The following is a 23,125-nucleotide window of genomic DNA, read 5'->3' as shown; positions in this document are numbered from 1 at the left end:
TTGAGGCAATTCGCTTGAAAATTCTTGGTGCTATTAGAAGCTAAAATCCATTCTAAATAAATTCCTGCTGTGTAATTTGAGTTAAATGCTAGCAGAACATGCTAATGTTTTCACAGTGTAAATAATAAATCATAATTTCAGTTTAGCAAAAGAAAAAAAGGATATAAGAACCTGACAAAGTAAAACTAATGGGACAGTCATGAGATTATCACTCAAGTCATATGCCAGATAAGAGTTTTATCTAATGTTTTATCTTATTTTGGTGCAGCATGAAAAATACGCAGATCCCAAACCCCTTGTCCTTCAAAGCGACCTGCATAAATGCTTACAAATTCCTCCTAATTTTACTTAACACCAGTATCATCATTGTACTTGTAAAAGAAATAAAAAACACAAGGGGATCAAAGACAGCATGATTCATCCTTTTTGACAACCATGAATATCTGTTCAATTTTAATAGCAATGTTGCCAAATGAAAAATGCAGCGACATCATTAGGAGAAAATATCAGGTTTTGACAAACGAGTATTGTGTGTAGTCAAAAGAGCAAAGGAAGTGTAAAGATACTACACTGAAAACCTGCATCATTCTAGCAGAACAGAGGCTTCACCCCCTCACCAAAAAGGCAACTGTTCAATCAACCAGTCTGAAGAGGTCCAATTACCACATTGTACATGTCTCTGTCTATCTGTGACATCATCCTAATCTAATATCAAAACTTATCAAAAAGTAGTTCAGATGCAACAATAAGTACTGATTGGGAGTCCATTCAGTGGTAGTGGTGTTGGTTTTTGTCTGAGCCAAAGTGGTGGACAACTGACTGATGAGCTGATACTGCCATCCCTACAGCCTCAAGTCTTTGATGTAAGATCTCTGAGACACAGGTTGTGGAGACAGATACAACAGATAAACAGATTCTAGCTCTCCCGTAAAAAAAACAAACTCTATCTCTGCACAAACTTGGCTAGCACTAAGATTAAGTGGTGTGATGAAACTGGATATGCAAGTCTAAAGCCAGATCATGACACCCAATGTGCCAATGTAATTACCTAAATAAAGAGGACTTACTGATTAGAACTCCATTTTTTGTCCTGGTTCAAGAGAGAAATCTTTTCAAAGTCAAGCACACACTCAGTATTTTTTTTTTAAGTCATCAATCAACTTTTAATAAGACAATGTGACAGTCTTTTACAATCGGCCAAGCTTTTACTCTCAAAGGAAGCTGCTTGTTATGTTTTACCTCGATATCTTGCTGCTGTTACTGGCAAAGTGAAGTTGTTTTCACTCTCTTTGCTTCCTTCATTTTATGCATCCTATAAGTGTCTGTCCTGTCCTTGTTGTGTTGTATACTAAGCTGAATACTTTGCGGCTGGATTTAAAAAGGATCAGAATGAAGCTTGATCACAGTTCATTGACATGAACAGATAAACGGTCGAGTGACGTAAGTGTGACCAGAAAAAACAACAACACATTTATTCTAGTAAGGTATTGACACCAAGAAAATCTCCAATCTGCCACCCCACTTTTGATAACCCAGACTACAGCCAGTTTTAGTTTGTTCTCCTTATCCTCCCATTGTAAGTAAAAGCATTCCTCTTGTACAAAGCATAGCACACTCCATTTTCTTTTTATGAGATTGCTCCCTTCATTAAAAATTTGTGTATACTAATTCTAATGCTGAATATGTGATCCCAGCTTGCTTGCTTGAGATAATCAATGTGACAGGTACAGGCTGCAGTTAAATAGCTTCAAAAATTCTGCGAATAGTACTGGAAAGTGAGTTCAGAAGACGACAGGATGCGCCTGTTTTTAATGTGTATTAGGCATTGTTCACAGGAATTCCCGCAGGAATCTATAAATGCACACACTCTGGATGTTTCTCCTTCAAACACCCTCCAACCAGGGAATCGATAGAAATGTGAAGGCTGGTTTTCTATACGCACGACAAGCTGTGCTTATAGGATGGGGTTGTGCTATCTGAGGAGGACAGGATAGTGTTACCAGTCCTCTGCTAGGACTGAGGTCAAGCTGTACTCACGTCTTTCAGGCAGCCAATGAAGTTGTTGCTGACTGGGGAGCCCGGCAGGTCGGCCGTGTTCAGGCTGCCCCCTATGTAGAAGAGATCATCAGAGCCCAGCATGGTGTAGTCCTCCTGGGTGTATCCTGTGGTGGTGAGGATCCCATCCACCAAAATGGTCACCTGGAGGAGAAAAGAGGGGGGAAAAGAACAAATGTCAAGAAAAAGAGGTTTTCAGCTATGTAGAAAGAACTGGCCTAATTATTTCATGCTTTATTTCATGATTCTGGTTGAGCTTTTCTTAATGTTAAATCTCGACGGCAATTAAAAGAAACAGCTTTGACTGGTTCACTAATCTCAGCTGATCCCTGTTGCTGATACATTAGCAAAATTGGAGTGGAATCAATATAGCCATAAATATTCCTTCCACTGATACCACAGCTTCAAAGCAAAATAAACACTACAGAAAGGGTGATTAAAACCAGATTAAAGATATCAAGATGGCAAGCTACATTATTTTTATATTGGCAGCAACAAAACAGGATTATTCTCATATCAGTCTCATCGGCACACCGGGACAAAGGAAATGAATGACTGAATAGGGCTATAGGGAAAAAAATTATATGCCAGTTGCCATGACAATGAGCTTACAGTTAAACATGTATTCCTGAACAAACATCTCAGCTCCCACTTTAGGGAAGAGGGAACAATTGGTTTTCTTTTGTGGGTGGAAATGTTCAGTTTTTAGTAAAAGCTAATGGCTCTTTAGAAAACCGTAATGTGCTTTGGAAATTGCATCTAAAGCCAAAATTGAAAAGTGACAGCTCTAAAAGGGCCTGCATGTTAACAACCATTTATAGGCACTTCATAGGAATAAAAATTAACAGCACCACTTGTATACAGTTCTCTTCCCCCAAACTTTTTTGCTCCCATTTTTCCCCACATATAGCTAATTCTAGCTGTAACATGACCAAAGCACAAACCTCATGGCTTTGGGTCTATTTTTTTCAATTTGGCTGACATTTCTTGGACTCGGCTTCTCTTAACATCCTTTATTAATTTGTTCTATGCCACATCTCCTCTTATTTTCTCTGCTGTTGCCTATCCCGGCCCTTAACCACCACCCTTCAGCTTTGTGTTTGCCAAATATACTGGGAGAAATATCACAAATTTCCTCCACTGTCTGATGGTATCATGGAGAGCAGTTAGACAGGAGGAGGAAACTGCTTTCTGCATTTTGATTTGGTACAGTGATGTGTGTGATCAGGTTCTTCCTTGTATCACCTTTGCTGTTAATATGAGGTTATAGCCTGAGCAATCAGAATAAAATAGCCAGGTATTATTTTAAATTCCTTCTCATGTTATACTAACATGTGAAAATACAGTTTAATGCTTTACAGTGGAGTGTGCATACTGACAGACACATACATAGTGCATGTATTTGTTAAACAAGCAAGAATGCATTAAATTCAGTCTGCAGCAAATGAGTTACTGACAAAACTGTGTGGAAACATCCCAATTTATGACCCGACAAAGCTTTATATTTTGCATCATGCCAATCCACAATCACATGCTCCTGTGTCCCATCTGTTTGACACATGAGTGCAGCGATCAGCCTCTCCCTGTTTCAGAATCATTTTATGATTAGATGTTTTTAAAAGCTGAATAAAAGTTATGGTGATGGAGGATGGAGCTTGGTTTTTATACAGAAAGGTGAAATCTGATCAGAATCATTCACTGAAGACACAGTAATGCTAAGTGTGAACCCTTGTAAAAGCTATAAACTTGGGTTTGAATAACCCTGAGTATACACTAATACCAGGTCTAAACGACCTCTAAACTTTATTTGTGGACATGAATAATAAAAAGCCTTCCAAAGACCTCAATCTAACTAGATGACAGTAAAGCAAATGAGCAGCATTCAGAACAAATTGATCAATATCACCCTGCCAGCTTTGAGTAAGTAAACACAAGACAAATAGTGAAAAACGTGCTCCCCAGTGTGAAGGGTTTTGATTTTTTAAAATGGTCTAAGTTGTTAAATTGTACCCTAAGAACTAACTTGTGTTTCCATTTTGTAAACAACCTGCCATGTTGAAAGCTAAAGGATAGGAGACAAAGGTTTGACCTGACACGCTGTGTACGGGTGTCAGCTCTCTAAAACAAGGTCCTGCCTCACCATTCTTTGCAGCTGGCAGGTATTGATTCCTGTCCATCCAGTAGTGAAGCTTTCAGTATCTTAAGCTCACGCAGTGGACAATAGCAGGGCTTCACTGCGGGTTGATGATAGTGCACATAGAGAAATGTCAGAAAACCAAAGAGCTTTCATGTCCGGGAATTGATTAATGCTGCTTCATGTTTCACTTTATGCTGTCAAGGGAAGCATGGCCAGTTTCTTAGAATATACATGATATCCCCATGGTGCTTCAGAGTATCAGAGGTGAAGGATGAATGTGTTCAAAGGTAATTACTGGATTAGGAAAGAAAATCATTCATTAGAGGCCTAAGCAGGCTTTAGTTGTGCTTGACTACTTTGAGGTTTATCTTTCCATATATTTTTCAAGGATTTCTACACAGACATTTTAACACAGAGCTTATTTAAGTGTTTTTTATTACTCTTGGTTACAGTGACAATAAAGAGCTGTGTTTAAACATTTGATCACGAAGAGATGGGTGCATGAATCATTAATAAACATCAGAAAACGAGAAAGAAGAAGCACCATTCAGTTTGCCCGCAACAGAGTTAAAAAGGACAGATGGAGAGGGAGAGGTGGTAAGAGGAGGAATTTCCAGCTGAAAAGCACCAGCGGATCTAATAAAATGTTTCCACCAGCACACTCTTGGGAGTTACAGTTCTCCCTATCTACATGTCAGAGGGGTAACTTATCTGAGGGGAAAGCAATTTACACAGGGATCAAATGCAGGGCTGAAAGCAGAAGTGACGTTGTAAGCATTGGATTGCCACTCCTCTGGAAGTCAGGTGAAGTCAGGAAATAAGTGTGGAGGAGGATGCAACTTTATATGCAGGTTAATGTGACCGGCTAGGAATATATAAGCAATGATGAAAGTTGGAAATAAAATAAGAAATGAACCAAACATTGAAATGCACTGCACATTGCACATTGCATGGTGTACAGCTTATTTCAAAGAAACAAGTTTAGCTCAGTTTATGGCTTAATTTACAAACTGATCACTTTATTTGAACAAAATGCCTTGGCAGCTTTTGCCTCCAGAAACCCAATTACCTCAGGTGTCAATATTGTGAAAGAAATGATCCACTGTGATTTTGTTGAACCCAGAAACATCACTTGTCTTTTTATTATCGAGCGCTCCTCTAAGGCACAATAATAACACTGCAGCTCTGCTTGAATTGATACATTGTGCAAGCCTAAACTCCTGAAGATGTGCAAAGTGTACCAGCAGTAACTTCCTCAGCTATTTACTGCTCCAAAAATATTCACTGAGCACAGATTTGACATTTAAGCATTGGCATAATTTGATTTATCTGAAGATGATGAAAAAAAGAGAAGTCAGATTATAATAGCATAGTTAGACGATGATTTTTATGAGGAAGAATTTTTTTTTTGAAGAACATTGAAGGAGGCTACAGCATTGACATTCAGAGTGATATTGTGAAAAACTAGCTGATGGCGTCAAGATGTGATGATAACCAGCTCTGTATTTATTTGGCTTTATCTTACGATAACAGTTTTGGCTGTCTTGCCTTTGATGATCAGACAGCTGAAGAAAAACCAGGAATAGAGGAAGAGAAGGAGTGGGTAGGTGAGCTAACCAGTGCTCTATATGCAACTATTTTAATGCAATTTTAGTCCCCACATTAAAAAAATACCTGGGAGAAGAAGCCTCAAGTTTTGATGGAAATCACTGCCATGGAAAATACACGTCACTTAGGTCAACAAGGAGAAGCTGGACGATCACAAATGACAGACCTCTGGAGGAAAAGGATCTATATTTGTAAACCATATGAATCGATGAGGGTGAGTCAGTGAGGGCTCTGTAGCTGTCCTTATTTAAATGCATGAAGCAAACTTAAAGTTCAGTTAATGTGCAGGTAGTTTCCTGAAATAAATCTGATCCTGCTCTCTTCTAATAGTTGAATGAATCACCCATTGAGATACTTTGGCTTTGACTATAAGAAAATAGCTTGTATTAGTAGCATGTAGTTAATCAGTGGTTTCAGATACTAAAATAATCTAAAATCCAGAAATAATCATTGTTCTAGTTGATAATCTTGTTTGCTTTTGTAGCTCATAAAAAGGTATCAACTCTGCACTGGAGTTTTGACCAAGCGGCAACCTCCAGTCTGGGAGTATGAGACAATGTGGAAGTGCTAAAATCTGCAGTTTCTTGAGCGTCCGTTTGAGGCTGGCTCCAGAAGTACTGGAAGTCACATACACACCAAGCCAAAAGAGCCATTTTCACAGCGGAAACTAACCTATTTACAGCCCAGTTCAAAAAACGTGTCCTGTCTGAATTGCTAATTTAACCATCGGCACACACTGTACAGGGGTAATTTTTTTTCTAACTTGGCTGTTCAGAGGATATTGAGATCTTGAGCTCGCCCAATCAAAGGCACAGCACAGGTCATGTGACCGACAGGTGCCCTATAGCTGTACGTGAAGCCCTTGCCACTACCAATATGGCTGTGATAGTAGATGTGCTTCGTTCTCAGTTTCAGAAACAGACGGGTGAGGTAAGGGAGACCACGTCCATGCTTTATACAGTCTATGGTTTTGACCCTATGATTTCTAAATGTTTGCGGTCTCAACTCCCATGTTGCAGCTGAGGAGCAGATATGGTGGGTTGGATGAGTCCAAAAAACAGAGCCAAACAGTAATTTAACATTTTATTACTGTATTTACAAATACCTAACTTGATACGCCAGACAGACAGTTTCATATATTCACCACGGAAATATTTCACTAGTCCATCTGGGTAGCAGCTCTTTGGATTTGTTTTCAGAAGCGGGACCTTCAAAAATATCAGCAGCTGGTGATTGGACGACCGTTCTGATTGACACACTCACTACAGACCAATCCACATCAAGCCACAGTATGACGTAGCTTGTGTGCCCCGCTGCTGAGAAACAATGGACGAACAACTACAGGAACTCAAGAAACAGCTGGGATAATGGCGTTAGACGACTGTTGCCGTTTTTGTTAAGTTAACTTAAGAATCAAACGAACGCTGAGAAGTACGGAAGTCTGCTGACGTTACATCTTCTCATCAATTCCGCTGCTCCCACCTTTCTTCTCTGATTGGGCCAGTTAGAATTTAGCCGAGTGAATTTGTTGGTCATTGGAGCCTGGCAAGATGGATCTGCAGGATTTCAGAAACTGAATCAGGCAGGTCCATCTGCTCTGCAAGGTTCACAAATAGCAGCAGGGATGCAAATGTTTATATTTCTATTTATCTGCTCAGATCTGCTCAAATACACAACTGTTTGATAGGTCAGCACTGGTGTCGGTGGCCCTTCAGTAGCAAAAAATCATAGTTATAAACATTTTTTGGCACTATTTTGTATTTTGGCAGTTCAAACATCTGTTACAGAAGCAACAGCACTCATAGCAGCTCATTAGTTGGAGTCCCAGCCTTGACCCTTTACTACCCTTTTCCATCTACTCTCCATTCACAACATTTCTCATCACTCTTCAGCTGTCCTGTGAAAAAGAAGCAGATAGGTCCAAAAATATGTTAAAAAATGATGTATTGGAGATTTGAAGTTGCCAGCAGAAAAACAGAAACACCCAGAATGAGTAGTGTTTACTTTCTCAGTTGGTCACCCAACATTAAACACAATAGACTCAATATTAAGGGTTAAAAACTCTCTGTAGACCAACAGAAATGGTTATTCTCCAGCATTCACACTGCAAGCTTTCCTTAATATAAAAAACAATGACTAGTGGAGCTTCAAGGTGCAGTAAAATGGGACTAATTATAGAATGACTGCAGTCAAGAGTGCCAGCAGGGTAACACTAATGTAACAGACACATCCTACCTGTCTGTAATTAGTTTGGGACTTCGGCTCTGAGCTTTGTCTGGTGGACAAAGTTAATGAATATGAAGCCTCAGGGTTGAGATGTCTGGAGTACAGTACAGCAGGTACCACAGTATAATATAGGACAAGTGCAACGGTTGTAGTCATTATAAGAAAGTTCTTGTATTTCTTTCAAAAGTGCTCAGATACTGCAGTAAACATGCCTGAGGGTAAAGCCACAAAAATGGTTGGATTTTTAGAGAAATTTGACAAATCTGGTTGAAAATGTATTGGATGGATGGAAATGTTAGAGAAAATACATTTCAATCAAACATAGAGCACCATATTTTCTAAGCTCATTTGCTCTAACAAACTTGAACCAACTTTTTTGATAAAAGTGTGAGATTTTGCCTCCAGAGGCCAGCTGATGTAGGTGTATACAGTGGACATCTACACACCTGTCTGCGGTTGCGTGTCACTTGAACATCATGCCACGTGTAGTCACTGAACTTGCCACTGGCAGGCTCCACCAGGGCCTCGAATGCACCAGAGCCCAGGTTTATGACGAGCCACAGAGCACCGTTCCTCAGCGACAGGTTCACATAGTCTGCCGACCTTCCTGTGTGCAGTAGCAGACCGTTCCTCTGCTGCGTGCGGAAAGACAGCGTGATCTCATCCAAACTGCTCTGAATAGGAGTCATGGACAGGTTGTAGCTGAAGAACTCATTGCCTTTGAAGGTAGCCATGGACTCCTCCTGCCCTGAGAGGGGAGGAGAAACATATTAGACAGCTGTTTGAACCTATAAGCTGAGGCTTTGTCTCTGCTCATGTTGAAGTTAGGAAGTTAAAACAAGACTAGAGTTTATAAGAAAGATGCAGCATTGTCTCATTTGACAAATATTTAGAGCTTGAATTCAAAAGAGAAAAAAAAAAAACTAAAGCTGTTGTCTGACTTAGAAAAAAAAAAGAAACCATCCTGTTTATTCACCACTTGTCCTAAAAGTTCTGCGACATGCTCAATACTCTTTACATAACTCCAGCTCTGGTGTTTTTGAGATTTCATGATTTGTTGACAATAAGAGTGTTAGAATATGGCAGCCATATCCTTTAGGCTGACATTTTAAAAAATGCATATACAAATGTGTCAGGCTTGGCTAAACATCTTATTCACAGCTGCAGTCCAAAGGATTTCCAGCGAGTGAGCTAAAATGCAAAGTTAAATCTGATGCCTAAATAAATAAATAAATAAACACCCAACTGTTCAAGTAAAGAAATGGAATAACTTGAAAATGACAAACTCATAGGTAGATAAATAGAGTAATACAGGAGATAGATTTAAAGAGACTGTTGTGAAAGATCCCCACAGAGGTCTGACTCGCAGAGAAACGTGTGTTTCAAACAAACTACAGGTGATTCAGGAAACAAGTAATAAATACTGAGGCTGTGAAGATGTGCAGCATCAACTTTTGCCTCTCCAGAGGTCAGAGGTCACACAACCTTGCTCTAAGTGTTGGTTTCTGGTTTCAGTTCTCTCTGCTTGACTTTAAACTAAATTATGAACACACTGTTCACACTCTTTCACTTCAAAATTCAGGTCAAGACTTCTGATGTTACCTTATTGTTCAGTTTTAAACCACAGGATTAATGCCGACTCTTGTATCAGGAAAGCCTTGAACTCATGAATGGTGTGTTTGAAGCCAGTTCAGGCACCTCTTTCTGTGCTTGTTTGTATGAATCAGCCCTGAAGCTACTGAGCAAGCTGTTTCAAGCCGGACAGATAAGCTATCCCTTAAGCCTGTGTTTGCTTGTACAGTAACTGTCTGCTCCTGGACTCCAGAGCCAATTTAAGCCAGCAGGATCAGCGGTCCCATTAGTCTCTATTGTCTGAGCGCTGTGTTCCACTACAGGGCGGACAGGATCTCGTTAAGCTATTGTTGTTTAGCCTCCTCTTAAAGTTCAAGATTTGACCGATGGTGTGGGTGAAGTGTAAACCTAAGCCCAGGTGCAGAGTCAATACAGAAAATGTAGCTGTAGAGAAAAATATGATTATGAGACAACAAACGTGTAGTGGCCTAATTTAAAGGAACATGAGTGCTTACGTGTCCCATTAATAACCCCACAGGCGCAGCTTATCTAATATCTAACTTAAAAAAAGATCAGTCTAAATGAAAAGGGGATTTTCATCATATTCTAAGCACATCCTGTGTAATTATCTCCCTGTCATTACCAGCCTGCTGTAATAGAGACGTCACTAGCAGCTGACCCTGAAGCCCTTGTGAAGGCCTATGAGAGATCAATGGAAGAGTGTGGGCGTCTGGAAAGGGAGCAGCCTGTATTTCTTTGTTCTAGCTACCATGGAGGTGAAGCATTTTCTGCAGGATTGATGCTTGCAGACTTGCAAAACGAGCGTTACTGGCTGTGTTTTGTCTGACACTACACAGATTTTTGACTCTAGCATGACATCAAGGAGCAACAGAACATGCTAAGAGACGGTGCTGTGGCTGTTCAGCGCTTTATGCATACTGCAGCTAACTGGGGGTAGAGCCATCAACCTCCTACCTTAGCTGTAGCTATAGCTGAGACTATATGGCCAAATGCCTGATCCTGCAGAAAAAGAAAGCTCAGCAGATTATAAAAGCAGCAACAATCTCAACATGTCTCTCCTGCAGAAAAAGAAAGCTCAGCAGATTATAAAAGCAGCAACAATCTCAACATGTCTCTCCTGCTTCTCTTCTCATCGTCACATACCGCTGCTTTTTCCTTCCTCTTCCCCTCTCTCAAACTTACTATACATCATCCAATCTTCTATCACTTTCCAGCCCATGGTTTAAATCCATTTAAGGTTGCTCTAAATTCAGAATAGTGATCCTTGTAGCTCTGCTCTTTTCCCAATCCGAGGAAGTGTGCAGCCAAGAAATACAGAGCAGCTACTGCATCCTATTGCAAGTTCACTTTAAAATAGCTAACAGCAGGTGTTGTTGCCACTAAGCCTACATCCACATCTGCAAAGGCACCCTCCTCAGCTATACATAAACTGCTAAGAGTCACAGCATGATCAATTTAATACTGCAGAGGAAGAGACGCCATCAGGTGGGAAGATATCATCTGTGACTACTTCCTGGCAGCCCACCTGTTCCACCCTTGCTTAAAATTACTCTTTGCTGCAGTGGCTGCAGCAACATATGGATTGCTCAGTAATATAATGTTTAATATGTGATTAATTTTTAAGTGGTTCAAAAGCCTGGGGCACAGATGGCTCCTCATCCTGCTTTGGGGGGTTGAGGACTAAGTTGTCGGCTGAATCTAAGTCAGGCGTTGCAAGCATGTGCTTGGGGCAACAGTTTAACTTTGGGATGGAGGCAGAGCCGTGCATAAGCACTCAAGGTGGTCCCTGAACACACCTGTGCCCTCATGAACTCACCTTTTAGAGTCTATCTGTTTGTGTGCACATAGGCAAAGTGATCTGGGACAGAGACACAGACACAAGCAACCACTTCTGAATTTTCTGAAGTGTGCTAAAAGCTTTTGATTCATTTATATTTCAACCATGTGATTTTTCCCAGCAAGTGGCAACAGTGGTGTAAATTATATGTGGAATTATTTGTGGTCAAATAAATCCAGATCAAATCAGACAGCTCTCTGGAGTATCCCCTCCGGCTAAAACCTGAACATTGTTAAACATTTGTCTAATGTTAAAATGTTAAATGATTCTTTGATATCCCATGCATTTCCCATGACATAAGATGCACACTACTTTGTTACTAAGTTAAGCTGAGTATTGCTTGGAGGCTTGCCCATGTAAATTTTAATTCCCCAATCAATTAAAGGCTTTCCCCTCTTTTCCACTCGTTTGATAAAGCAGCTACATTTACATTCCACCATTGGGCACAGTGTGCTCCACCGTGAGGACACGCGTTCTGTTAGACTTTCTAAATATTTGACAAAGCAGCTTTATTGTAATACAACACACAATGGTTATCACTACTGAGGCCATGGCTGAATACAGTATAACACGCTGCGTTCCTCTATGGGGATAAAATGGAGCTTTAATTGAACATTATCTTTTAGCCTGGTGCAGACTGATTACAACATGACCAAGTTTGTCCCCGAGCAAGTAGCCAAAGAAACCAGACCATAATCTGTAACGTCACAGTCATGTAGAGCTTTCAGCGGTACCACTTATAGCAGCTAAAAAACTCCTGTTATCACACTGTGAAGTATTCACTTAAGCCTTTTCATCTACTGTAAATGACCTCAATATGAGTGTTATCAGTCCTACAACAGAAAATGTATGTGGGATCACCCAGGGTACCCAGCACACTCAGTTTTTCTTCAGCACAAATTTATGCTACAGAGGAGGGAGGAAATCACTCCAAGATGGCATACAAAACTTTTCAGTTTACGCGTGAAGGGTATTTATAATGCTTCCCCAAAGCAAGCATACCTACTGTACACCGATCAGCCATAACGTTGTGACCACTGACAGGAAATTGTGCCTTTGGGCCCCATGTGAACATTTTGTCTTGATGTTGAAAGCAATAAAAGTGGGCAAGAAAAAGGATGAGAGCAACTCTGACAAGGGCCAAATTGTTAGATGGTGAGACAACTGGGTCAGAGCGTCTCCAAATCTGAGGGTCTCTAGGGGTGTTCCTGGACTGAAGTGATCAGTTCCTTACTTCCAACAAAAAGTGGGACACTGAAGAAATAACAGAAGAGCAAATAGAGCGCTTGAAAGAGTTAATGCTGACTCTTAGGGTTAGGCATGGAAGCTAACTCTCACCCTAATCCCAAACCTAAACCATTGACTATAGATTAATGTGGATAGCAAAAGATGCCACCAGATTATTGCCTCATTTGGTGTTTATATACTGCACTGATGACACATTTTTTGAGCAAAGGGGCATGCTGGAGCAATCTGGCTGGCTGAGACTAACATTACACCTCCTCTGCCAGCTGAAGCATGCATTTCAATACTGATAAAACATCAAACACCCCCAGGTCAATACAGTCCAGTAGCACAGATTATTTTGTCAGTTTGGAAGAGGCACTCAAGGTTATGGTAGTTCAATGACTCCTTGAGTAGGGGTCGTTATGCTTTCCCATAACCAAATATGGATATAAAGTAACAATGCTGGACATTCAAACTTAATGGATTTACAAATGTCTACAATTTATAAGTCAAACCAATGCTCAAAGCAGCCAGTTCTTCAATATAACACGGGATCTTTATTTTACTTGTTCAAATATTTACCACATGGCTTCTCTCTGGTTTATGATATGTTACAGGAACAGGCCTTTAACATTGAGGTTTCATAGCGGTGGCCTCACACCACCCCTCTTCTTCTCTGCCAGTACAGTAAAAAATATCTAAAGATTGTGTTTGTCTACAGACCTTTCAATTATGGCATCTAGGGATGGGTACCTTTTACATTCAAAACGATATGGTACCAATGGACCTGGCAATCTGTATCAGTACTCAACTGTACCAATTTTCCGTAGTTTTGTGTGTATTTATGTGGTAATAACAGTTTTTTTAATAATAGAATCTCAAAGTTTTCAATTTAACATTTTTATTCTTCAAATGTAAAATTGCAATGTTATGTGTATGTCCAGCATGGAAAATCGCCCATTCTTCTACTTCCTCACAGCCACAAGGATGCCTTTACGTACCTAAGCATGGTAACATTTCAACTACAGATAGAACTTGTAGTAATCAATAAAAGTACCTAATTCAGCACCCATCCCTAATGGCATCACATGTTCTCTTTTTCAAATAAAATAACTAATCAAGCTTAATGTTTCCATATATGCACACAAATCAGCATGGAAGAAGCTTCTATGGTGGAAATCATGCTGGATAAAACAAATTTCAGATGTTTTTTTCCTAGTTTGACTCATGCTGTATCTGTTATGTTGGGAGAAGCTAGCTTCAGGACCTACACTGAAGTCATTCACCAGGCGGTGCTCTAAAGTTTTGGATTCACTTCTTTGTAGCTGTTGTGCAGACCATGTTTTTCTACAGTTTAAATATGGTCAGAAATAACGCAACCAGTCTCACATTTAGGGCTGAGTCTGTGTAAAAGGCTAGGGTTGTTGCCGCTGACCAGGGTGCCAATGAACAATAGTGAGGTGTTGACTTGGTCTCCCAATTCCCAAGATTTCAATCCAATCAAAAGTCATGGCAACCAATTCTGATTCTAAGAGTCTCCTCCCTGCACCCTACATGACTTAAAGAATCTTATGTTTGTCTCTTGGTGACAGACTCAACAGCACACCTTCCGAGATCTACGGGAGTGTTTTGGCTGATCCGTATAGTTAGATCAAGATACAATGTCTTCACCCGATGACACCTTTTAATACAGACAGGTGGAACAGTTGGGCAAATCAGTTCAGTCCAAACACTTGTGTTTTAAGTTTAACAACACTGTTGTCAACTGAAGAAGGAGCTTTCCACCATATCAGTCATGTGGTCATAATTTTACTACTGATCGGTTTGGATAGGCCTATTTTGGGAGATTCTTTTAGGAACCAAGGAACTAGTTTATCTCTGTGTAATCTGATCTGTTATTCCTTTTTTTTTTTCAAAGAGACACATGGAGACAAAAGCAGTGTTTTATTGATGCTATCAACAAATTGTCAGTGTGAGCCATCAAAGCAAAGTGTGTGTGGTGAAAACACTGATTGCCATGGAGACAGAACAGAGCCATTTATCCAAACCTAAGAAAAAACTAAGAGCTAACAGCAGATGTTGTGTAGGTCAGTAATACCCAAAGTTTAGTTAAAAAGGCTTTTTTTTGTATCATCTGCTAGTTTTGCTTTTTTTAACTAGATGAATGCAATTCCCAAGGTTTTCTGTCATTGTTCTTGATTTTAATACTTATTTAGAGCTTTATTATTACATCTTTGTGGTCTGAGTAGGACGAGAAAACCACAAAAGCATCTCCTTCTCTCTTCATTTATCACTGGCACAAATTCTCCTTTGTGAAAATGTCTCTGCCATGTAAAAATGTGTCTGCTGTCATTAGTCTGAAGCCTTTTCCTGAATCAGTGCCTATATGAATATTCAACACCTCAGCACTACTGCAATGTAGAAATCATTTGAAATGAATGTTTTTTTACGACCCACTGATCAGCAATCATAAACAACCCCATGATCACACATTTGAGAAATCAGTACCAGCTTGTACCTATCTCTTAAATTCTGTATACAGCACTGAGAATGTGAAAAATAGAAGGAAAATCCTCTGATGATACAGTTTGTTTATGTACCTTTTTGGTTTTTTTCACAGGAGAAGTCAATAAACTTTTGTGCAGACCTGAGCTATATCTTTGGCCTGAGGTCCAGTGAATTTCCTTTATTCTTTGTTCCCGCTCATTTCCTTTGAAAACACCATGAAACCATGAGCATAGATGCATTACCTTGGCGAAACACTGCAGAGGTCAAAGGTGAAGTTCCAGTAGCTCAGTCAGTGGTCAGGACAAGGGTTTGACGGACAAAAATTGAGTGAGTAGTGAGCATAACATGACAGGAAGCAAAAAACGAATAGGCAAGTATATGTAAAAGAAGGAGAGGAAATATTAGTGCAGCACAGTAAACTCAAATGAATTCAGGGGGAGGGGGAATGTTGTGATAACGGTGGCTGGGAAGGAAAGCAAACCAATAGACCCCATACCTTGGCGGTTTAACATCAGGTGCGCCAGACCTTGAGGGAAAGAACAGAAAAAAGGATACGAAAAACAGGAAGTTCATAAAGAGGTTCGGGAGAACAAAAGCATTGTCACAATGTTGGACTGCAGTTTGTGACAGACATCCTGGGGAAGGTACGGATGTCAAAGGTTAAACTCAAAGAGAAAGGGGGAAATAGAACTCAAAACAGACAAACATCTCAAGGAAGGAGAGGGAAGGCAAGGAGAGAAAAAAACATCTGGTTTTCTGCAACCCTTTGATTGCTCACACAGATGCTTTTTTCTGAATGGAACACGTACTGTATGTTTCTTGATGCAGACAGTGTTCGAGATATGTCTTATAACACAAACCTGCTCTGTTTCGTAGCAACGTTATGTTACACGTGGTAACTCTAGTGTGTTGATCTCTCACAGAGCTCTGCAGGCGTATCTACTCATCTACACACACACATGTATATATTTGCATTTAAGTGCTAAATACAGCATCCTATTTAATATTCTGCATGGCAGCTTTGTATAAAAGGGCAGAAGTGACACCGTTCCTCATCCATTAAGCCGTGTGCCTCCATTAATCTCACTCACAGGATTCAGCATCTAATGCAGCTCATGGGGTTAAAGATCTTGGGCACGGACACGTTTAAGAAACACATCATGAAACTGAATATGATCTGGCACACCATCTTTATATTTTAAAAAAAGGATAAAGAAAAAAATCTGACTTTCTTATTCTGTCATCTCAAGCAGACGGGTTGGCTCACCAAAAAGGATGCAGATCTGAACACACGCTGCACTGGCCAACAAATAAAGGGCTTAATGGTGTAACACAGCCAGTCTAACACTTAAGACTGCCACAGCCCAATTTGAAATCTAAATATATTTTGGGTTCCACTTGAACCTTTAAACCAAGATTAAGTATTTCCCAGAATATTTTCTAATTCATAAGCTAAAAAAATCTTTGTGAAGTGGGTTGATGTGAATCCATTGCAAATCATCATCAATCGTATACAACAAAAAGAAAATAAACACAAATTCAACAATTTTTAGACCAAAAAGCAACAACTTGTATTTTTCTATTATAAATGACCTCTTGTGGCCCACTCTTTGTATGATAAACTTTGGATGATTACACTTTGAAAACCATGTCTGAAAGGAACATAAAGACAAACTGAAGGCACTCTGCAGCATGTCCATCACATCGTCTCCCGTAGCAGCTACAGTTCTCTGCCGGACTCTGGCTGCACAGCAAGTCCAGCGACTGAAGCCAAATTTGATTTGTTCTGTGTACACCACCAGCCTGGATCTTTTTCTCTGTTTAAGCTTATTACACAGAGAAACACAGGCAACAATCTCCAAAGGTCATTCAGAGATTGAACCTCACATCCTGCCTAAAAGAAGATGGGGATGACACAATGCAAACATATCTACCAAGTACACGAGTCCCACTGCTGCACAAGCCAACACAAACATCTCTCATCCAAGCATTAGCACTCCAAGACTCATACAGAGAGTCTCCTCTCACAGTTCCTGCTCAGTCATTAGGTAAGAAATACAAAAAATAAAAAACATGAAGCTGCAGGTCGCTGGTGCACAAATCTCCTGCACACGTTCCACTGAACAAGGCTGTTCATACTGCAGCTCTCGGTGTGGAATGGACATGATTACCCCCGGGAGCGTCCTCGCCTGCCAACACGTAGGCTTTTGATACAGTGTGTGTCGTTGCAGCGGCAGTGACTGAGCCTCTGCTTAGACAGGATTCAAGCACAGCCATGTGTACAGAGCAGACAAAGGGCTGCTGTGTGCACCCTCATAGAGGCTGTGCATTCCACATGACAGGCCAGATGCACCGTGTGTTCACACTGTGCTAACACTGTTAGCTCCCCATCCACTCCACACTTCTCAGCTGATCTTATTCTCACCACATGTGCCGAGACATGACTGGACTTGAACCTATCTTCCTCTAGTGCCTGCATCTTCGGCCTGTCCTGCTGCCGGGACAGAGTAAGCTAGAGTGGCTGATAGAGGCGAACATGCTGCAATGAATAAAGAATATACAGTTTGCCTTTAAAATTAATACATGTAGCAAATTTGGAAAAAAATAACATAAACAAAAAACGTTTGACTAAAAAAATGCTGCAAATGCGAAAAGAAAACAAATGCATTAATATAACTTGCACTAAAGTATGCAAACTCTTTTGACAAAAAATCAACAAGGCCCCCTGCAGGCTTAAAGTACCCTGTTACTACAATTGTGCATCCATATTTTTTTATTGTTTGGCTGTTGCTTTCTTCCAATTATTTCTGGATTTGCACCACATTTTGTGTATTCGTCTGTTTTGTATCTAGCTCTATTGTTCTCATATTTTAATTTAGATAGATGTTTACATTTTTAGATGCCCTTTCTTTTTCTTCTCTCTCTCTTTTTTTTTTTTTACAAATGCAGCCTGTCTCACCTTATGAAAGTCTTTCTGGGTCACTACAGCATGTTCGCCCTTGTGGGCCACCATAGAAAGCACATCACTCAGCAGGACTATGACATGGCAGCGCCGACAAGGGGCTAAAAGGGAGCCTTGTTAATCATTAACAGTGACACAGACACTGCCAGCAGCACCAGGCTGTGAGCAACCACCAGCAGAGACAGCATGTAGAAAGAATATCTGGTGAAGTCTCTTTCCATTTCTTTGACTTTTGTCCCTGTGGGGAGGGGGAGGAGGGGGAGGTTTCTTATTATCCATCTAATAAGAAGAAACAGTCACAAAGCCACAGGCCATTGCTCTATCAGCCTGGTAACTCTTCACTTTGGTGATTTCTGAGGAGCTCTGCAGCTATGATAACTCCTCACACTTCTGATTTTTGTCGGGCAGCGAGGCGAGAAAAAACGACCTGCATGCCTGACTAATGCAGGCCTGACTAATGGAGATGGATGCTGGTGCTATGGTGGGCAGCACTTAACCTAGCGCGTGAGCTAACAGAGTCATCTTTGACTATGTAGATGTCATTTAAGAAGTCTGAAGATAAGCTGAAGAGGTGTGGTGTTGCTTCTGCCCTTTTCTGGTGCAGCCAGGCATTGAATATGCTCAACCCACTGCGCTGAGCCAAACATTGTGAAGTCAGTGTGTGGCAAACTCAGAGATAAAACCAGACCTGCAGAGGGGAAATCCTGTGAGAGAGAGAAAAACCCTCCCTGCTAATCTACAACTTTTCTATTTTTAATTACAACACAACCTTAACAGTGTAGGACACCTTTCGGGGCAACTTATAACCAGGTGATGTAAGCTCATCTCGTTAAATTTTTAGCAGGTTGTTTTTAGGATATATTCAAGCTGGCATCATTATATAACAAGATTTTAGTCTCCATTTATATAATAAATACAAATAAGTGCTCCAAATGCCACAGTGTGAGCCACTGCACAGTGGAATCTGTAAATTGGCTGATTTACTTGGTGGGTGTGAGGTTATTGATTTGTTTTCATCATGATACTCTATAAGGGATAGAGAGCAGCACTTGTTTATTAATCACGTTTGTGGTCTTTAATGTACACATTACTCATCAATGCGTGCTGACCTTGGGTAAATCCATAATGAGTCCATCCTCCTGCATTGTTTTGCACTAATGCATTTACCCATATTAATGATTATAACACACTTTGATAGCTGAATGAGGGAGGTTTAGATTATGAATATAACACATGTGTATCCATATTTTTTACCTGTATTTATTACTGATTGACTTTAGATATACATGAAACCAAATATTGTTAAGATGTGCTTCCTAGAGGCTGGCACGCTGTTTTTTAAGGTACACGATAGGAGAGCAAATCTATGTCATGGTACTGTATTTCAACTTATAAACCCCCCCTACACCTCTGTGTCTGCCCTATTTTTCTTTCACAGATTTTAGCCGAGCTATTTTTCTCCTCTTATAATCACACACAAACGCGCACACACACACACGCACACACACACACACACACACACACACACACACACACACACACACACACACACACACACACACACACACACACACACACACACACACACACACACACACACACACACACACACACACAAATGAAATAATTCAGTCAAGTCAGTGTAACTGTAACAGTGTTATACATTTTAGGGTTTGGGATCGAAGAGAATTTATACCAGTGTGACTACGAGGAAAACCAAAGCATACTTTGATTTCTCCATTTTGCTCATGACTGAGAGAATTTTTGGAAATAGTTTTAGTATCTTGAAGTAACCAAATAATTATGGCAGGAAAGATAAATGCAGATGTTGAAGGACCTCTCAGTCATCATTGTGACATTAATTAGCGAGTATCTTGAAGACATAGCTACTTCATGAGGATTAGGATTTGCCAATTTTGTTTTTCCATTAAAAAGTACAGTAATATGGAACGCGTTTTAATGAGGGATTAGACCAAGGTCACTGCTGCCGATAGATGCGAGCCCACCAGGACCAGCTGCGTCCTCTCTTTTGCTTTGTCAACCCCGTGGATCTTAATATGTCGCAACTGTGTGCTTACACATGGAAATGTGAAAACAAAGAAAACAGTGTCACTGTGTTTGTGTGCTGTGTAAGGTTCTCCTTTACGTTTGAGAGACTTTCTGTGTTCTGCCTCTGCCTTGCGAGGTGGCTGTCCTTATCTCTCATTCACAGACCTCAATTCCTGTTTTTTCGCTCACAGTACATCAGAGGATGCTGCACTCTTTGGGCATTAGAGCTCGCCCCACCATGGCCTTTGTCCACTCTGATCGAAGGCAGCCCACGTGCAGCGTACTGTAGAGGAATTACTGGGAAGACTCACCTGCTGTGAAAAAGCTTTAAAGCACTTCCTCACACAAATAAAGATAATTCACTTAAAACCCTCAGCCACAACCAAATATAGCATATGGGCTACCATCTTTGCCATCTCTGGGGGAAGGAGGCGATTTAGCGTATGCATAGATTTGTCTATTTCTGTCGGTGGAAGAACAACAAAGACTTACTGCTGAGTAGCACATGGAGTATGAAGGATAGGGAAAGAGGCATCTGGTGAGTGTGATTCTGCTGCTGTCATTGTTGTCTTCATGCAGTCTGCATTGGGGATTGTCTCCATGTCGAGCTTTAATCCAATAAACATTGCGATGTGCTCTCTTTGCAGCATATCATTTAATAATGCCTTGCTTTTTTGCTGGGAGCAGAGCCACGCCGTCTTTGCTCTTATTAAGAATGATTAATGTCTGTTTTTGGAAATAGTGCTGAGATGAAACCTATTAACTTTTACTGAAGCATACAACAACTTACCACAGCCACTTAGTCCATCTGAAATGCTGTTTTTAGCATTAGAAACTCCAGTACCACAGTTCTATCCCTTTAACGTTTAAAAGAGACAAATATAAAAATGAGCAATATGCTGCTCATTCTGATATGCCAAACAGTCAGAGGTAGGATTTCTGAAAACAGGTGTGCAGGGTCGATGCATTTCAGCTGGCAGCAGTGATTTATAACGTGTAGTGGCTCAGTGCATCTTGCAGGTCTCCTGAGCCTTTTGGCTGCCCTTTCACCACAACCAGCAGTCCTTACTGGGGAGATGGATGTCTCGCTCTGATGCCGACTAAACAAATCTCCCTTCCCACTTTCGATCTTCATTTTCACATTCAGTATGGGCACCTCATTAGAAACAAATCCTGTTAAAGTGTGGCCGGTTAAAACATTGTACATAATGACAGAAATGTCTCAGTTTCTGCCAAAGTGGATTTGTTCCTTTGAAGAAAATAAGTGTGACTGCACCTAAAAACACCATCTTTCTATAGTAATTATAATTTGATTGATGTCAAGGCCTTAGAAGGGAGAGGATTTAAGCTATAATATGTCCACTTATTGGCCATAGAGTATAATGGCATTTAAGGCTTTAATGGCTCAGTGAAGCTTCACATTATACAGTAGTTTAGAAGAGGAATATAGGCACTGAAGAGAGAGGGAAAAAACAGGAGTTATAAATAATAAAACAAAGTATATCTGTACAGTCATCTCCTCTGTGATGCAGTATATGAACACTCCCCATACTGCGCGACACCCACGTACTCTGCAGACCCCTCCAGTCACCTTGAGAACACTGATTATACACACAATGAGCATTCAGCACATTAAGTGCTTTTTCCTCAGTGACCCTGTGACCAGTGATAGTATATCTCCTTTCAGCTTAATATGTAGGATGTCAGAACTGCAGTCCAAACCGACAACAACAACCTGATAATAATAAGCAAACACACTCGCTCACACTGAGGCTGCAGTGGGTAATAGCCTCTGCAAATAAGAGCATCACGAAAAACAAATTATGCTCATCATTATGCTCATTATATTATGCATTGTCTTACCTTCCACTTCTTTCTGGACAGCTGCAGGAGAGCAAAGACAAACAGACAGATTTAATGACTGCAGGATATTGAATATTCAACAGCTACCTGCCCATTATCTACACATGAAGCACTAAAAATGATAGATCTTTCATGTTTACTTCATTAACCTCTCTAAGCAAAAAAGCATTTTGTTTTTTACATAAAGGTTACAGCATTAACAGTTCAGAAAATAAAGCCAGCATTAATTATTAATGCTTTATTTTTAACATACTTCTAAATTCATAATTGTAGGTATTGTAACGTTTGAATGGCACCGACTTATATCTACTCCTAAATTAAGGCATCACTTCATAGAGAAGCAGATAAATGCAGGTTGTCAAGAAAGATGGTAGAGATGCTTCATAAACAGCCTTGGATCAAAGATGAGCTGTAACAATGCATCATTTAAAAAGATGCACTGTCAGTTTCAAGCTTAATGTTGTCATGAAGGAACTTTCCCACATTTTTCCTTTAAACCAGGGAAATCATCACCCATAAGACACTTAGGGCTGTTTGTTAATATTACGATAAAGATGAAAAGAAGTGAAACAAACTGAAGTATTTTCATTTATTTTTAATTGTGTACAAATTTTTAAAATATGGTTCTCTACAAGTATTCAAAGTGTAGCCCATACTGTATTTTCCATGCTTAATTATGTTTTAACTATTTCAGTAATTTATTTCTTCTTTTTTTTTTTTGCCTGTATTTGACTTTTCCATATCCTTTCCCGGTACAGTCTATGTTTCTCACACTGGCTAAGCTGTGTATCAATTCATTATTTTGTGATTCTTTAACTGACATAGTGTTTATGAACTGTTCCAACCTAAACATACATGATTATACATGTATGATTATTAAAAGTATTTTATATTTATTAAAGACACCAAGGGGAACCTTCATGCTATATGAGTTGATTTTGTTGACCTCTTCAGAGGAAAAACTCACAGTGCCTTATTTACTTATTTTATCTTTTCTTGTCCAGTATCAAGCCAGAATTTCAAAGGCCTGTTACAATGTGAAGTTCTGCTCTGCCTGTTT

The 23,125-nt window shown here is 40.1% G+C and overlaps 1 protein-coding gene across 5 annotated transcripts in view; it reads right to left on the bottom strand.

Moving 5' to 3' along the window:
- The window catches only part of nrxn2a (neurexin 2a), a 153,126-nt gene that overhangs the window by 97,350 nt on the left and 32,651 nt on the right, over positions 1-23,125 (bottom strand). For 4 of the 5 annotated variants that reach the window (XM_074672926.1, XM_074672925.1, XM_074672928.1 and 1 more), the window contains exons 3-7: positions 22,066-22,086; positions 15,688-15,717; positions 15,434-15,445; positions 8,473-8,774; positions 2,038-2,199 (exon numbers count right to left, since the gene is read on the bottom strand). In XM_074672926.1, the coding sequence (XP_074529027.1) occupies positions 2,038-2,199; positions 8,473-8,774; positions 15,434-15,445; positions 15,688-15,717; positions 22,066-22,086 (527 nt within the window). The remainder of the gene's footprint in view (positions 1-2,037; positions 2,200-8,472; positions 8,775-15,433; positions 15,446-15,687; positions 15,718-22,065; positions 22,087-23,125) is intronic. The other variant, XM_074672927.1, reaches the window with a different exon arrangement.

Source organism: Halichoeres trimaculatus, unplaced genomic scaffold (assembly GCF_033239565.1).
Source record: "Halichoeres trimaculatus isolate MK-OKI-2021-1 unplaced genomic scaffold, fHalTri1.1 fHalTri1_scaffold_6, whole genome shotgun sequence".
In the NCBI taxonomy this organism is placed as follows: Eukaryota; Metazoa; Chordata; class Actinopteri; order Labriformes; family Labridae; genus Halichoeres; species Halichoeres trimaculatus.
Note: the sequence above shows the minus strand (reverse complement) of the source record. Positions and strands in the feature narration are given on the sequence as shown.